The following is an 18,509-nucleotide window of genomic DNA, read 5'->3' as shown; positions in this document are numbered from 1 at the left end:
AGTCGGCATCATAGTACCATTTGGTCATGACTAATGACGATCCCAATTTTGAGCTTAGGCGAGTAGTGAATAAAAATAAATAAAGAATTAATTTTTCTTATAATTTCTTTTCTAAAAAATAAAAACTACTACCTTAAAGGACAAAGGACCATGGAGTACAGAACGTGATCGGCGTCTGAAAAGTTTGGGCAGTGTTTTGAAAATTCTAAAAGAATAGGGGGGAGGGTGTTCTTGGAACTACTTATAAATTACGTGTGGGAAAGCGAAGTTTTTCCACAGCTCTTTCTTTCCTCCCTTCAACTGAAAAGCGAGGAGAGAGAGAGAGAGAGAGAGAGAGAGAGAAAAGGAGGCGAGCTTTTTTTCTTCCCATTTTTTTGTCCCGCAAGACGAGAACGAGAAAACCCTCAGAGAATCTCCTCCGCTTCCTCCGTCCAAATCTTGCTCGTCTCCGTTTGGCTCCATCTCGATCTATCTAAGCCAATGCGGCTCCGATTCAAGCTCTCGTTCGTGTCAGATTGTGCCTGGTCATCTACTGGACGTGGATTTTAGGGGTCTGGCCTTCGGATCTACCTCGCTATGGCGTTGCGGTACGATTCGAGGCAGAGGAAACTGACGCCGGCGTCTTACAAGTCAGCTACTTCTCCGACTTCGTCGACGACGACCTCGTCATCCAGGCAGGTACCAGAGGCCTCCGCCGACGGACAGAGCTCTCCAGCATCGTACACGGTGAGAGGCAAGCCGCAGTACTTATTTCCGGACGGTGAGGCCCTGGACGCGGAGGGATCGAAGGAGAACGTGACGGTTACTGTTCGGTTCCGGCCGCTCAGGTTGGGATCAGATCTGTTCTCTTCCTTTTGTTGGTCCTTGGAGCCGTCGTAATTTGGGTTGGTTTTTGGCGTGTAGTCAACGTGAGATTCGTCAGGGAGAGGAGATTGCCTGGTATGCTGATGGGGATACCGTTGTTCGAAGTGAACATAATCCGATTCTTGCATATGCTTATGGTACGTGGTATGTAATACATTTAATTTCTAGAGCATTTTTTTGGTGTATAATGTATTATCCTAGTACACTTCTGCGGCATCTTTTTAAATCACTCTGAATATTATGCAATTGGTCAATTTGGATTTTTATTTTGGGATGAGATATAATTCTGCAAATGAACTGGGTTATGTTCAAGTATCGTTTATTTAGTATTCTCTCCTTGTCTTGGTATATGTATAATGGAAATATCTTCTTCGGCAGATTAGACTTTAATCAACTCATTTTTACAGCCATCTTATGATCTAACTGCAAAGTATGAGATTCCTTATTATTCTAGTTAGGATGAAGCAATGAACTTTGATGACACAGTAAAACTCTTAGAAGACTTTGACTCAATGTATCATCAATTCATTCCACAAAACTCAACTGATTTAAGATCCGATCAGCGAACTTGTACTCATGAATGGAACTTAAAAGAAGGATCAGATAGTGTTCCTTGTTTCATATGTGGATTTTATCCTTCTGTGTTAAAAAGAGGAATTTACAAACTTTGTAGAAAACAATGTTGTAATCTATGTCTCGAAACAATATTTCAAACAACCATTCCTTCAGTACACACTGTTAGTGGTAGCACCTGAAATGCACTACTAGAAACTAGAGTCTTAGTTTTAAAAACCAGACTAAACTTATTAGAAGCTGACCTAACCAACCTTAAAGAACAAACCTCAGGTTCTTCTCTTACTAAGGGAAAAGGCGTCTTGATCTCAGATGACACTGATGATACAAATCTAGTTTTTATTAAAACACCTGGCATTTGTAACTCAGGTCATTCAGTAGACATATGAGTACAATGTACCTTAAGCATACAAGGAGATGAACTTACTTTACATGCCTTTCTTGATAGTGGGGCGACTACCTCTATTATTGATGAGACTCTCTTGTTATCTGTCTTACCTACAGACTTGATCGAACAAACTAATACTCCATTAGTCAGTACCCAATTTGATGACCAAAAACTCTCTTGCCACAAATTTATGAAGAATACCCAACTTCAGTTTTATACCAATTGCGGCACTTTCAGTCCTTCTATTCTTCTTAACCAATTATGGGTTAGACCTTTACCACATAAAAACATTCCCTTAATTCTTGGTCTTAACTTCCTCCTTGCTTTTGATCGTGCTCTTTTGCTCACGAAAGACTATGCTGTCTTTCTCTCTACTCCCGTTATCACTCCTATTCTCTTTGCCTACCCATTAGAGGTTAACACCTGTAAGCGTGGTGATACCCCTCCCATCACCGAAACTTACAATCCTACTTCCGACACTTGTCCCTGCACTATTAAAAATTCATGTAAAACTAGCCTTACTATTCAACAGGAAAACTAATGCTACTTGGCGAGACTAGCCCAGAAGTAGAAGAGGACTTAGAAGATTTAGATCCAAATGATCTATATCCACAGGATTATGTTAATCTAACTTATTTCTTAACTATGCTTAAGACCTAGGATAATCTAGACTCCTTAATCTCCAAGTTTGAAAAACTAGAAATTATAGGAGAAAACCCAACCAAATATCCGGAAAGAGACCGGATATATTGTAAACTAAATATTATTAATCCTGATCAGACCATCAAGACACAAGATGATTATTGAAGTTGCATCTCTTCCTTTTTGTGCTAGTCACTAAGCTCCTCCTCTCATGCAATACATTCCCTCATTGCATGAGTCTTTGGTGGAATAATGTAGAAATTAGGACCTTAGCCTATTTCTATCTTGTAAAACTTGTCACTTAATATATATATATATATATATATATATATATATTTAAATTTTAGTATTGCGAGGTATCTTTAGTTTGATGGGAGTTAATGAAGATTATATCTAACTCTCATGGAGACTATATCAACTCAGGCTAATTTAAAATCTCTTTGAAGATCATCATACTCTAGAGTGTTGCATTGTCAAAGTTTCTAAATGGAACTCTTTTGTTTAATAAGTATATTAAGTATGGTCTCAAACTTCTTTACATGCCATCCATATTCAGCAGCATGCTCCAGTTTGGCAAGACACTAATTTTCTCGGTTCACATTCAATCCATGGCACTTGTTTCAGTTGTACGTATTTTTCTACTGTGATTTTCTTGATTCTGGTAGGTTTATGCCAGCTTATATGAGCCTGCACCAATTCTAGCAGATCACCGAGAATTGAGACCATTATATTATGTCTATTTTTAAAAATGAAATATTAAAAATTTCAGATTCACAGGTAGCTTGAGAAAAGTGCAGCACATAAATTCCAATGTTACTCCAAGCACCTTAATTGTTAGTAGCATTTGGTGCTCAAAACCATCCTTGACCAATTAAACTAACTCAACATTATCTCAGTGTAGTTGACATCAAATAACTCCAGTTTGATTTAAAGTTGTTTTTTGTTAATGTGAAATGTAATTCATTCTTTGAAAAAACAACTGATATTGAATCTATGATCAGCTAATTCTTCCCAATTCCCAATTCCCAATTAATGATCTTGGAATTTTGATCAAATTAGTCCATAGTTATGGATATACTGATAGGGTAAAAGAGTGAAGGGAGCCTTCAGTAAAGGATATGTTTACCATAATGTTGACATGTTTCATGGCTCATGTCTGTGTTGGACCATCTCGTAAAACTGGGAGATTCTGAGTAAATGAAAATGAATTCCATCTCCTGTATTTGATTGATGGATTTCGATCTGAGCAATAGACAATCAATTTTATTTGTTTTCCCTTTACTTTTTGCTCATGTCTGTTTTCTTCTATTTTTTTTAAACCTTTGTTTCGTCAAAATAATGATTTGGCTTATGATTGTTTATATTTTGCTCTGGGGTTGATCTATATTTGGAAATTACCATTTAGCAGGTATCTATACCAAGGTTAATTTTATAAAGTTCATACATATTTTTCGTGTTAGTACTTTTGGCTGGTACTATAGTGACTGATATTCATGCAAAAAAAGTTCTTCACTTGTTACACATATAAACTGAGAAAGACACTTTTTTTCTCTGGCCGCAACATTATAATTTCTTTCTTTAACAACCTATATATTGGTAAAATTGTCGCTCTCTACATCCAGGCTTGTTTGTGTGCTTCGAGTTGCCTTTACTAGATAGAAATCTGGCCTTTGCCTAACTAATTTCATTAACCTGAAATCGTAGATCGAGTTTTTGGGCCTACAACAACAACACGCCATGTATATGATGTGGCTGCGCAGCATGTTGTTAGCGGTGCTATGGAGGGTGTCAATGGTGAATTCCTTCTCCTTTTGTAATTTTGTTATTTATTACTTAGATATTGAACTCAATTCTCAAAGAAAAAAGCTCACAGAAACAAGGAGTTGTTTCCTCTTATTTGTTTTACATTGTCTGTATATGCTCGATTGTTTTAATTCCTCTTAAGTCCATGTTGGAAAGGTTGCATCTCATCTACAATTGATTGTAGCTTGAATATCTACACATAAATATGTTAATCTTCACATTGTCATTAATACAATTTTGATCACTTCTTTATTGTTGTATTTACCTTGTGAGAATTATTGCAGATAATTGTTGATTATGAAATCAGAAACAAATATTCTTTTGTTGACAAAGAATTAAAATCATCAAATGAACATATTTTGTTGATCATATCACTTAATCATCTGGTTACTGCATGTCAATGTTTGACTTCATTCTAGGATGTGCATAATGTTTGACCTGCCAGCTATGCCATCACTAGACACACTATGTAATGACACTGTACATTCTTTCATGAAGTAATTCTTTTCCTTGCTATATTGCTCGGACATATACAACATGATGATGTGTTTGCAGCATCATTTTGATTAGACTATTCAAACATGATATTCTCTTGGTTTATAAAGAAAGTCATTAGAAATGTGCTACAATATCATTTTGAGCATCTAAAATCTATAGGAAAAAACAAACTTCATGATTTAATCTATCACAATACTTCAAATTTTAGCTAGTGATCTTCACAAAATCCTTGCTGAACCTCAACAGATCTGCTAGATCTACCACAACACTCTTAACTGGAGACATGCATTGTAATCCATCCATTATTTGCCACTGATCAGGTGTAAAACCCCACTAGATTGATAACCAAATATATTAAATATATCCTTAACACTTGTTACTTAAACAGATCAGTATAGAACTACTCTTACTGATGCCAGATCTCACTGGTTAGTACCTCGTGGTCACCAATCATAACAACACAAACTAATTTGCTACCAAATTCAACCTACAAACACAAAGTGATCAAGGGAAGGAATCAAACTAACAGATGATGAGAAACAGAGAAAAGTGATCACTGAATAATGGATGGAGGTGTATTGAGATAGAAGAATACAGATGCAGGAAAGAGGAAAGGGGCTATTGATCAAGGTTTCTGTGGATCGCCACAATAATCTTCATATAACCTTCAATGTCTGATCCAGTTTATCCCATTCAGTTAAGCCTAAGATAATTGGCGCAGTCAAGAAGCTTGAGTAAAATAGGTGTTCTTTGAAAATTATTATTATGCAAACCTCAACTGCAAAGAAGCTCGAGTCCTCAAGCTTAACCAAACATGATAGAGAAATGAGTTTGTAAATGCAAAAATCACTAATAAGTAATGAATAATAAGTAATATGACTACAGATTAACTGATATTGCTAGTAGCAAGCCACATGAGGGTTGTTGATTATCATCATTTGTTTTCTTCGATATGATAACTGAATTTAGATTCAAAAGAACATTGAATAGAAGACAACTTGCATTAGGCAACAATGTTGCTTCGCACTGATGTTTGAGTTGCACACACTTTCGTAAGGGTCCTCAAGTGCTTGATAATGTATTTGAATAATTGGCTACATTAAACTGTTTGAGTTTATTAATGACTGAAATGATACCATGGAATTCTAATGGAATCTTGCTTTATTCTCTTCGCAGGCACAATTTTTGCTTATGGCGTTACAAGCAGTGGCAAAACACATACAATGCATGTGAGGGCCACAACTTTAATGTTGAGATGCTTACATATTTTGTCTTCTGATGCAGGGAAAATTTCCTTTCTTTGTTTTATTGATGTGCAACACACTTCAGCTAATCCAACTGAAAAGACTAGCATGGCTATTTACCATTATGTCCTTGCCTAGCATGTATCTTTGCATGGCTTTCTTAATTGTAATACTGAAATGTTGTTCCACTGAACTATCAGGATGCTGTTTGATTAGAAGTTCATAATAATGGTCCTTTGGTTTATTAAATGGGTATATAAATAAATTCAGTAATTATTCACCATACTGTAGCATATATTATTACTACTATCACCTGCATGTCCTTTATCTAAATACTGAAATGTTGATCCAAGGTACCATCAGCATACTGTTTAATTAGAAATTCAAAATAATATTGATAGCAATTGCAATCCTTGGTCTATGAATTAAGTGGGTGCATGAAAAATGGTTCAGTGATTCTCTTTTTCCTTTCCAGTAATTTCTTTTTTTCCATTTTGGGTGATCATCTGTGTTATATAATTTTGGAGTCATGTTGATGTCAATTTTTTAAGTGGCTTCTTAGAAATGGGAAATACTATGGATTGAGATAGCAAATCTTGATGATATATGGTCAGATTTGATTCACAAATGGTTAATCAAACATTCAGCAAAGATGGTCAAGTGGCTCATTCTCAAAATATAACCTGATATTTCTAGTAAGTAAATCTAGGAATCTCATATCAATTTTGTTTATCTTGGATTAATGGCAGGGAGATCAAAGATCCCCTGGAATCATACCATTGGCTGTAAAAGATGCATTTAGTATCATCCAAGAGGTAGTTTGAATATTTTTCTACCTCTGAAATGCTTTTATTTGGTTTATAAGAATCTGAGCACCTACTTCTGATTTTAGACTCCAAGCCGTGAGTTTCTTCTTCGTGTATCATACCTGGAAATCTACAATGAGGTTTGTTTACTGAACATCTGCAATCTAGAGCTTACTTGTCTTATCATCCTTATTGGCTAGGCGTTCCTTCTTTTCTTTGGTTCATCATTGACTGCAAGCTTTTTCATTCTTCTCATTATTATGTAAGAATTTTAATTTTTATTAAAAAAATAAGTGTGAAGATATGATCTAAATCTAGATCCTTCGTCTCATGTAGAGAAACTATTGTTCGTTAGATTCAATGTAAAAACTCTAAATTACTATTGATATTAATGTTCCATGGCAGATATCTGAAGGGATATGCATATTTTGAATAGAAGCATAGATGATAGGGCCGCTGTGCTAGGGAAAAATGCCCCTGTGATTTACCCTGCATGTATGATACTGGATATCACCTTTTTCTTAATAAGTGATCCGAATGATTAAGATACTTATGTATTTGAAGCTCTGACGAAATTCTTGAGGGGTCCTTGGCCTTTGTAGATCACTCCATCAGTAAGTATCAAAGTGGGTGCTTCTGCTGGAATGAGATGAAGAAATCCGTCTAAATCAGCGATAATGTCCTCATTCCACTGGAATGGCTTAGCTATAGGTCTTGTAGTGGTTATATTCAGCATTTTACTAGATATATGAATACAGTAGATATGACATCATTAATGGTGTTTAGCTCACCTTGTGTAATTTAATGGTTTATTTAAATTACAATTTATGAAATTTTGAGTTATATCACTGTTGATCTATTTCATTTGTGATTCATACTTTCATAACATTTTGCTTAGCAAGATTGCTGTTCCAGGTTGTCAATGATTTGCTAAATCCAGCAGGACAAAATTTACGAATCAGGGAGGACACTCAGGTGCTTGATTAATCATCTGATTTACTTGATGCTATGCTTATGCCCCAAGTTAATTTTATCAAACATCTTTTGCGTTTGCTATGCTTTTTTTTTTTTGGAACAAAATTTTTGATTATCTATTCTACTTTGTACCAGAACTTTTATATAAAGCAAAATTCTGATTCAGTCCATATCTAAATTTATTTATGTCTACATCAATGTTATTGATATTTTCCTTTAAACATTTGTTTCTTTATGTTAAGGATTTATATTCTGAGACATCTCTATCCCTTCTATTGCATAGAGCATTTGATATGTTTAGGAATTTGGGTCGCAGGTGGTTGTCCTTAATTGGGACTAACCAATTAGCTAATCTCTATATAATGCTTCCATATTGTCTGTACATCTGCTGCTCCTGGATTGCATTATGAGTCTTCCCAAGTAATCTTTGCTGTATGCAATGTGGCACAGTCAGTTTACTCAGGCATGTTACTTCCAATATTTTTTTATGTACTTGAGAGACTGCGACTGTCTAATGATGTGAATCTTCTTTTATATCTGTGTCGTTGTTCCTTTGTGTGTTTCTGGCCTGCATTTTAGGCATTGGTAATCTGCCAATGCTATGATCTATGACCATGTAAGACTACATTTAGTTAAACTTATGGTAGTACCTTAGATATATACATAGCTTTAGTTCTTGTTCTTTTTTACTTTTCTCCAACTGATGTGTGTTAGCTAATTTATTTGTGGAGGCCCATTGGCATACTACGTGCCTACTTTAGCAGTATCCTTATGATGATTTATTCAATGGTGTGCTTATTTTTCATATTTATTGTGTTAGGGAACATTTGTCGAGGGTATTAAGGAGGAAGTAGTCTTGTCTCCTGCACATGCACTCTCCCTTATTGCAGCTGGGGAAGGTAAAATTGAAATGTCAATATGTGAATTCTATTAAATGAATTTTTATGATGTTTTCTACACTGATGGCACTTGTTTATGCTAATGGTGAAATATCTCTTAATTGGTGATAGAGCATAGACACGTTGGATCCAATAACTTCAATTTACTAAGCAGCAGAAGTCATACAATTTTCACACTGGTACTTAATACTGCACTTAGATGTTGGTTATAAATTCAAATTGAGCATTTATTATTGTTTAGCTGTAATCTTTATGATAAACTTTAGATAGCAAATATGTGTTTGATTCAAATGTTTTATCTTGGTGTTTGACTGTGCAATTGTGCATCATTCCGTTTGCACAAACAAGTATTAACACCATGGCTTTCTTATAGTTACCTATTTTAGTTATAATTTGTGGCTAGCTTCATCAGCATATCAGTTTTTAAGATGCACAACTTAATCCTTTATGGATTTTTAAATGTAGTTTACTTCAAGAGAAAGTGAGGGAGGATAAAATGTTGGGATGATTTGGGAAGAAAGTTTTCTTCCTCTCTTAAAATTACGTATCAGCCCCTTTTCCTTTCATCTCCAGCTTTCTTCCCTGGCTGTTGAGCTCACTTTTGTGAGTTGCTCATATCTTGAGTTCTTATGCTGCAAGCTGCATATGGAGCAGCAGGCAGAGTGACATGCCAGTATAATAGTCCCCTGTAAATATGTCTTCAATAATCTATATGCCTTGATGTTAGACATTTGTGGTACTTGACAGTGATTTTCTGGATTATTCCACAAAATAGATTATTTGTGGTAATGGAGATGAACACCTTCATGGGTGGTAGCTGTAAATTGGTTACATTATAAATAAGCGATATCTCTCATGGTAAGAAATAGAAAACTGTAACAACTAGGATACCGACACTTGATTGGATTTCTCTACATGACAAGTGGAAGCGAGATGGGTCTAAAGTGATCTTGTAACTTTGGCACAGATGGGTCAATATGTTGGTTGATCACTTGAAAATATGATCACTTGAAAATACATTTCCAAAGTGACGTTGCTTTCTTCTTAATTCCACCAAACTTAAGATTTTTTTTACTCAGAGAAACTCATAGGATTAGAAAACTGTTTTGATAAGTCAAAAATTCTAGAAGTTTTATCAAAACTCTTGTGGTCTAGAAGCTTTATCAAACCCTGGAACTAGTTTATGGCCTTTTGCTTTAATCAAACCTGTCACATAATGTTCAGTAGCATGGACAGCTAGGAAATTGACTAATTCTGGAGTTCTCCATGACTGCAGCTGTTGTGTCTTTAACACTAAACATGACCTTTTATCTCTACAAATTTGTATTGATTTTATGCTATTTGGTAAAACATTTTGTTGGCTTGAAGTGGAAACTTGATTTTGCATTATGAATTATACTGTTTTCAATTTTGACCTTGCAATGCTTAAAAGATGCTCGCAAAGTCCCCAACACTCAAAAGTGTTATACTTTAACTTAATCTTTTGGTCTTCTTACAGACAATAGAGAGTAGCCCTTGTGGTGATTGTGGGGAAGGGGGAGCTGTTAACTTTTCCCTGCTGGTAGTTTGTTTTGTCAATGTGTTTGCTGGTGCTTGTGGATTTTTTTCCCCCTAACAATTAGTATTGTATACTTACTTCCACTGATGGATGCAGAACCTCATCGATCTGGCAGGATCAGAGAGCTCAAGGGCTGAAACTACTGGAGTAAGACGAAAAGAGGGATCTTATATAAATAAGAGCCTATTAACTCTTGGAACTGTGAGCTGTCTTTACAACTGCTTCCTGTTATATCAGATATTTTTTGCTAGATTTTTTTTATTGTGTTGATCACATCAATGATTGATCTTCCCATTGTAAATTAGTTATCTTGTAAAATTCATCATGAATAACTGAACAAAGCTGAAGATGGATAATATTGATATAGTCAGAAACTTTGATGTTACAATTCTCTAGATTGAGAATGGTGATGATCTTGAAAAAAATTTGGTCCAGCACTTCAACTAACTTAATCTTCAAAAGGACTTACTAGTTACTATAATCTTTTTCCTTAATTCCTCAAGTTGAAGATTCCACATGGTACTTCAGTTTGAAAAGTATGAAGTGACAAATTCAAAGGGTTGGAGACAAAAATATATTAGAGTTCTATCTTTGAGATTTTAATCTATGGTTAGTTGCTAGGGGATTGAAGGGGAGCCTTGGCACACCGGTAAAGTTATTGTCATGTGACCAAAAGGTCACGGGTTCGAATCCTGGAAATAACCTCTTGCAAAAAGCAGGTAAGGCTGCGTACAATGGATCCTTCCCCGGGACCCTGCATGGTGGGAGCTTCGTGCATCGGGCTGCCCTTTTTTTTTTTTTTTTAGTTGCTAGGGGATTGAGTTTCTTCCATTTAAAACTGAGAGCACAAGAATGTGTTACAACAGGAAAGTTGCCGTAACTGTAAGAGACACCCAATGCTTAATTTCATCTTAAATCATGGATGCACATGAGAAATGAAAAATACTTTATCAAGAGTACGGGATAATATGAATTCCAGGATCATTCATTTTTAAAGATGATTAGTGCATTTATTTTCAATTTGGAAATGCTATTTTGGATTAAAAAATTAGGTTTCTATTAGTTTGAGAGATTATTTTCATTAATTTTAGTTTTGTACTATCTATTACAAAATTAATCCAGTAAGTTAAATCATGTATTTTTCATATATTGAAATTTGAAAAAAAATTTGTAGATACTTTTTATATACTTGGGATAACTTTCCATGGGTGGAGTTATTCTAGCATGCAATATTTATATAAATTAAGCTGGCCTATTTTACTTTTTAACACAAATGAAAACTCAATGGAGGTCTTGAGGGAAAGATTCTTGTAGTTGAACCCAAATAGTTGGGACAAACATAGAATGATAATGATTGATGATGAAATCCAAAAGTCATTTATGTGATTATCTCTGTGAATTTATTTAACTACTACATTGTTTCAGGTTATTGCAAAATTAATAGATGGAAAAGCTACACATATCCCATATAGAGACTCAAAATTAACACGACTTCTCCAATCATCTTTAAGTGGTCAAGGGCGTGTATCTGTAAGTTGACATTTGAATTTATGTAAGATCAGTTAATTAAATGGCTAATTTTGATTTCAATTATTTTCCTTCCATTGTATAGCTCATCTGCACAGTTACTCCATCATCAAGCAATGCAGAAGAAACACACAATACACTGAAATTTGCTCATCGTGCAAAATGCATTGAGATCCAAGCTTCTCAAAATAAAGTATGTTTTCCTGACTACATAGATGCCTGAAGAGATTAAATATAATAGACATTTTGTTCAACTTAATGAAAATAGAATTTATCGAGGAACTAGATTCCTTGTATGACTATGTTTCCATTATTCATTTTGGTTGTTTTTCTGTCATCTTATGGTTTTGCTTTTATGTAGATAATTGATGAAAAGTCTCTAATAAAGAAATATCAAAATGAGATACATTGCTTAAAGCAAGAGCTAGATCAGTTAAAGAGAGGGATTGTGACTGTTACACATAAAGATACTGGAGAAGATGATTTCTTTATCTTGAAACAGAAGGCAGGCTTTTCTATATATTCAAACTTTTTTTTTAATTTTTAATTATCTTTTCTGTTCATTGTCAATTTGATTAGTACAAATGCTTAACATGAAAAGCTAGAAGATGGTCACGTCAAGCTACAATCAAGACTGGAACAGGAAGAAGAAGCTAAAGCTGCATTACTGGGAAGGATACAACGTTTAACCAAACTGATTTTGGTGTCTACAAAAACAAGCCAATCTCCAAGATTTCTTCAACGCCCTGGTGCTAGACGAAGACATTCTTTTGGAGAGGAAGAGGTTAGATTTTCTGTAATTCATTTTTATGTTTTCTTGATCAGATACCAACTATGAGTCTATTACTGTGTTCTAAATATTCATCAAATATCCTATTTTTTGATTCAAGGATTGCAATTTAGTTCTAATTTGGGAAATCATGTAATTCTGCAGCTTGCATATCTCCCATATCGAAGACGAGATATGATAATAGATAATGAAAATGCTGTCTTTTATGCTCCAATGGAAGGATTTGGTGAAACTAACTATGATGTCCTGAAGGAGGAGAAGAAGAACAGAAAGCATGGGCTTCTAAACTGGCTCAAATTGAGGGTATACATCTATCTGTACATGCTTCTTGCTAGTACATTTTTTTTGCTTCAGTAAGGTTGTTTTTTTACTATATATATTTTTTTTTTTGCAATTTTGCTGTAGTATTGCTGTAACATTTAGAATGAAAGCACATTTTGGATCTGACTTTTGATTCTTTTACCCCGTCAATTAATAAGAAATAGGAATATTGTTCTTAGAAAAAAAGGGGAAAACACTCAATATGCAACATTGAAAAAAAATTCAGTAGAATGTCATAAATCATAATAATGGAAGATGAATATTATATCATGATAGTATGTGCTTTGCCTTATCAGTTATGCATGCTTTAAGATACTAGTAAATTTTTTATTTGAAATTGCTAACTTTATGTCCATAGGATTATAGGAGTAAAAATCTTTTTGAGACATTCCTCACAACTGTCTGTGTAATCTACTTCATCCTCATTGGTTAATTTATTCTCTGTTGGATTGCATTTTTCAGTGAGTATGCTAAGGATGTATGTTGACAACCCTATAGTCCAAAAAATTCTGCACAACTCAATGTCATTGATGTGGCTGCATTTGTTTGGCAAATATTATGCTGATGTGCTATGCTTACTGTTAGTTTGCATAAGGGTTGATTTGTTGGCTCCTGTTCTGTTGCATGCTTAATTCAATTTTTTTGCCCCAGAAACGAGATAGTGGTTTGGCAGCATCAGATGGTGACAAATCAAGTGGAACAAAGTCACACACAACACCTTCAACTCCTCAAGCAGAGAGCATACACTTCCCTTTAGAGTCTGGTTTGTCAAATTCGTTAATACCAGATAGTATTCCTGCATATCATCTGTTGGAAGTGCATAATGATAGAGAACTTGCAGCTGATGATCTCTCTTCCCAAGAGACGCCAATGGTATGCAATAGATGGATATTTGGCTTCTTCACCAAGTGACATTTTCTTTTACATTTGCTGTAAATTCAGTCTGCTACTAGTTATTCAGTTTATGCTGATTTTTTTTTTTAATAAACTAATGTAGTTGTAGATCTTACAAAATTACTTCTTTGGAATGACTAGTGATCATTTTCCTTCTCTTGATTTTATACTGCTATCATATTTAAGTTTAATTGCCCACTTTTGTCTTCTAGAATTGTTTAAATATGGTTAATGCTGTGTTTACCTTGAGGGAGAAGAAGAGAACAGAGTACTTTAAGTGAGTGGAAAGGGAAAACAAACCTTACCTGCTTCCACCTTCTTGATTACTTGGATTAAACCAAAAAGAAGAAAGTGTGCCATTTGTTGAGTTTATTAGAGAATAAACTTAATTTCTATCCATTTCTGCCCGATTTGGCAGAAAATATAATTGATGATTTGGATCAAATTAGATTCCTTCCTCCTCTCATCTTCTTTCCAAGTAAATAGGAGAAACTGACAATGTCATTTCTTCTCCTTTCCTCTTATTTATTTTCAAATAAACACTGATGGTTGATTAGCCAACTAAACAGAATTTTATCACTAGTGTATTAATTTTACAAAGAAACTATAATATCTCTAACAAAACATAATTTTGTTTCATAACTGCTAAATTTTTTATTGGATGAAGATTAGAATGGATAGAGAAGTATGATATGGAATAAAATACATCAAATTAAAAATTGGATAGAGAAGCAATGCAAACTTAGACTCTTATGTTCATTCATCTGTTGTACATCATATAGATAAGAAATCTTAGGTCCTTATAGTGAGATCAAATCCTCTGTCCCCGTGTCCCCTTGCCGATCAGACGGACCAGATTACATCTCAAGGATGCCTTGCACATCACGAGGATACTGCACACATCTTAAAGATGTCATGATGTCTTAAGATATAATCTGGTCCGTCCGATCGGCAGGGGACACGGGGACAGAAAAATTTGGGGACAAAAGATTTGATCTGCCTTATAGTTGCCAGTGAACATCTTCTGTTGAACACCAAGTATAAATTATGCAACTGTTTGCTGCTATTACACCAATCAAATACTTTATATATATATAATGTCGGTTCTTAGAACTTTAAGTTGCAAATGATTGGGTAAATATAATTTCATGGATGTCAATCAATCATTAATGTCATCATCGTCAACAATCAAATATTATTTATGATCGCCCTAGGGGTTTGGTGCAGTAGTTAGGCACTCCAGCGGTTAACTAGACATTTACGGTTGGAATCTCAGCTACGGTGCATTGCAAGACATTTTCCTTCAGTGGGATGACAAATCTAAGAACATTGGCCGCTCTGGATGGACAACTGCGAGCACTCCCGATTTACCTTGCTGGCTGGTAGGAAACTTCTGTAGAAGCCAACACTTTCAGGATTAGTTGGTTTAAAGAACTGGATATCTGCATTACCCCCCAAAAAAATATTATTTATGATCATCTAATATTTGCTGATGATGATGACTATGGATTGCTTGTTGGCATCTGAAACTAATTATTCTCTTTAGGGTTGGAGTTCAATAAAATTCCAACATGTTCTAGTATTTTTAGCATGATTTTTTATTGATTTTATTAACAATGGAGGGGAGTTTTGGTATGTTGTTATCGTGTGACATGATGGTATGGGTTGAAGTCGCGAAAACAACCTCTTGCAATGCTGATTAAGATTGTGTATAATAGACTCTTCCTTGAGAACCTGCATTGACGGAAGCTTCTTGCACAGGGTTGTCCTTTTATAGATGTTATTAACAATCAATTCAACTAATTAAACTGTACACTGTATGAATATTTCACAATAAAAGTTGCTTAGCCATGTATTTCAATAATGCATCAAATCCTATTGCCCACAAAAAGAATAATGCTTCTGCTCTAGCTTTCTGTAAAATCTCTATTAGTTTTATGGTTAAAACATTGCAGTATGACTTTCTTATTTTAGTTTTCATAGCAATCTACTGTTTGTCAATACGCAACTATTTTTTTTTTGTCTTTTGGAATTTCATAATGTTGTATTTCACTTTGATCTCCACAAAGATGTTTGATTACCCAGAAAACTCATTTTTCTTTACATATTCTATGGTTTACCAGACAAACATCAAAACTATAGATCACGTGGAATTGCTTAAAGAGCAGCTAAAGATTCTTGCTGGAGAAGTGGCACTTCATTCAAGTGTTCTAAAACGACTTTCTGATGAAGCTGCTAAGAGCCCGAAGAATGAACAGATTCAGGTAATTTTTTTCCTCATTTATTTCATGAGAGAAAACCATGTGATAAATGAGGATTATAGAGCTCATCTGATAACTATTGATCTGAAGATGGACATGAGGAAGGTCAAAGAAGAGGTAAAAGTAAAGAACCAACAAATTGCATCTTTGGAAAAGCAGATGGCTAACTCTTTCTCGGTGGCTCAAAATAGGATGCGAAATTCAGGAGTTTCACCTGTAAATTCTTGTTCCGACTTCAATTTATCAGTTTCTTGATTGGTGCCACCTGGTCAAATGTTTTTATTTTTATTTTTTTCAGCCATATGCGGAACTTCTAGAACAACTAAATGAGAAATCTCTTGAGCTAGAGGTACTCAATTTTTCTGCAGTCACTCTTTCATGTTAGGTTAACAAATCACTTGCATATTTCTGAGCCTGGTTAAATGTTCTTGTTCATCTGACATTCTTCTGTCAGTTATTTTCACCTATAACTTGGAGATACACGGGTAGCCTGTCAAAGTGTATAATCTACTTCGATGTATTATCTTATATTTAGGAAACTCTTTCAGGTAAAGACTGCAGATAACAGTATTATACAGGATCAACTGCAACAAAAGGTTAGCTTAATTAGTTAATTGTTGCGGGGCTATTTTATGCATTGACTAGCTGCAGTAAGTCTCATATTTATTTGTTTATTAGATACACGAATGTGAAGAACTGCAAGAAACTATTACTTCCTTGAAACAACAACTTTCACAAGCACTTGAAATGAAGGATTTGTCAATGAGTGTTAAATCACAGTACAGTTACGAGGGAACATTATTTCAGGAGTCAAGAACAAAATTTGAAGATGAGTATTTGAAAGATACATCTTCAAAGTTGCAACATGAAGAACATCTGGTTGGTATTTGTTTTCTTATTTAATTTCATTAGCAGTAATTCCTTTGATCCATGATTTTTATATATCCCCAAAGGTGACGGAATATCTTTTTAATTTAAATTGGACATGTAATCCATAAAATAAGATAATCTTAGACAGAATATTTTTTATGTGAAATCTTTAAATGAAATGTTATTTTTTTCATAGTTTGTTTAACAATTTTTTTTTTCCTGAAATTTGACTATTTCTCATATCTATCCATGCATTCTAGTTTTTGCTTATAAATTCTATCAAACGTTTGGTTAACTTGCACATATACACCTGGATAGCTTGTGATTAATCTTTTGTGCAATGTGCTATAGGTATCTGAAATCAAAGAACTAAAGCAGAAAGTATATGAGCTAACAGAAGCAAATAACCAATTAGAAGGCCTAAATCAGAAGTTGGCAGAGGAGAGTGCATATGCAAAAGGGTTGGCTTCAGCTGCAGGTGTGGAATTGAAGGCATTATCTGAGCAAGTAACAAAACTCATGAACCACAATCAGAGACTCGCAGCTGAATTAGCCTCTATGAGAAACTCCACTCAGCGCAGAGCAAGCAGTGTTCCAAAGAACACCAGAAGAGAGAGCCACATAAAGCGGCACGAAGTCACTATAAAGAGAGAAGTAAATGCTAATTATGAAAGAGAGCTAGAGGCTGCACTTCTCGAAAAGGAGCAAAGAGAAGCAGAGACTCAGAAAAAACTGGAGGAATCAAAACAAAAGGAAGCCTTTCTGGAGAATGAATTGGCAAACATGTGGGTTCTTGTAGCTAAGCTGAAGAAATCTCAAGGAAATGAACCGGAAATTCTAGACTCATAACTAGTGCTGACCGTGAAAAAAACAGTTTGGTAGTTGCGATAGATTTTCCAGTGTTCCATGTGGCAAATAGCCTGTGTTGTGCATAGATAGTATTGTAAAACATTGAGCTTTTATTGTAATGTGAATTTAGTTTTGTGGATTTGTTTTGGTCCTCTGTTCCAATTTCTCATTTTGGCAAGGTTGCGGCCATCAGAATGTATCACAACAGAATAAATGTTTCTTCCTAATTTTTTTTTTGAAATTCAGATATCTAGCTATTCAAATCGATTAAATCTTGGAGGTGATTGATCTTGTCACACGACTATTAGGATAAATTAGGAAGTGTTTATGGAGGTTTATTTAGATGGCTAACATTTTTATGTCCGTTTTTCACTGAAGGAAAATTTTTTAGTAGTGTGCAGTAGTTGAGACCCGAACTTTGGATCCTTTGGTTATTTATTGGAAGGTTTAATCTTTACTCTGTGGGCAAATGGCAAATGCTTCTTCTCATGAGTATTGCTGCATGGAGGATGATTGGCTATCCTATGGTGGTGAGATGCAGTAGGTATTGTTTACTTGAGAGAAAATTGAAATGGGATGTTGGATTTCCTGTGTTTACTTTGTTGACAAATAAAAAAAAAAAGCAGATTTCAATAATTCTTATTTTGGTTCGTGCTTGATCATGAATAAAAAAAACTAAAAATGCAAGGATGCATATGTTTCAAAGTTTATTTGGCTCTCTTATTTTGTTCTTGTTTGGTATAATGC

The 18,509-nt window shown here is 34.7% G+C and overlaps 1 protein-coding gene across 2 annotated transcripts; it reads left to right on the top strand.

Moving 5' to 3' along the window:
• Positions 1 to 288: 288 nt before the first annotated feature.
• On the top strand, positions 289 to 17,903 carry LOC121997641 (kinesin-like protein KIN-7D, chloroplastic). 2 transcript variants are annotated; one of them, XM_042552160.1, is made up of 24 exons: positions 289 to 827; positions 904 to 1,001; positions 4,172 to 4,261; positions 5,945 to 5,997; positions 6,762 to 6,827; positions 6,905 to 6,958; positions 7,734 to 7,793; positions 8,614 to 8,692; positions 8,804 to 8,871; positions 10,191 to 10,253; positions 10,347 to 10,451; positions 11,676 to 11,780; positions 11,863 to 11,970; positions 12,139 to 12,282; positions 12,379 to 12,561; positions 12,712 to 12,870; positions 13,540 to 13,651; positions 13,730 to 13,761; positions 15,906 to 16,046; positions 16,134 to 16,259; positions 16,342 to 16,392; positions 16,592 to 16,639; positions 16,722 to 16,922; positions 17,265 to 17,903. In XM_042552160.1, exons 1-24 carry the CDS (start codon positions 577 to 579, stop codon positions 17,760 to 17,762), a joined length of 2,895 nt encoding a protein of 964 aa, XP_042408094.1. In that variant the 5' UTR covers positions 289 to 576; the 3' UTR covers positions 17,763 to 17,903. The 2 variants fall into 2 exon arrangements, with proteins under 2 accessions (XP_042408094.1, XP_042408093.1); XM_042552159.1 differs by having other exon boundaries at positions 290 to 827; positions 13,540 to 13,761.
• Positions 17,904 to 18,509: the final 606 nt, after the last annotated feature.

This window comes from Zingiber officinale, chromosome 6A, assembly GCF_018446385.1.
Source record: "Zingiber officinale cultivar Zhangliang chromosome 6A, Zo_v1.1, whole genome shotgun sequence".
Lineage (NCBI taxonomy): Eukaryota > Viridiplantae > Streptophyta > Magnoliopsida > Zingiberales > Zingiberaceae > Zingiber > Zingiber officinale.
This window is presented reverse-complemented; position numbering and strand designations above follow the sequence as displayed.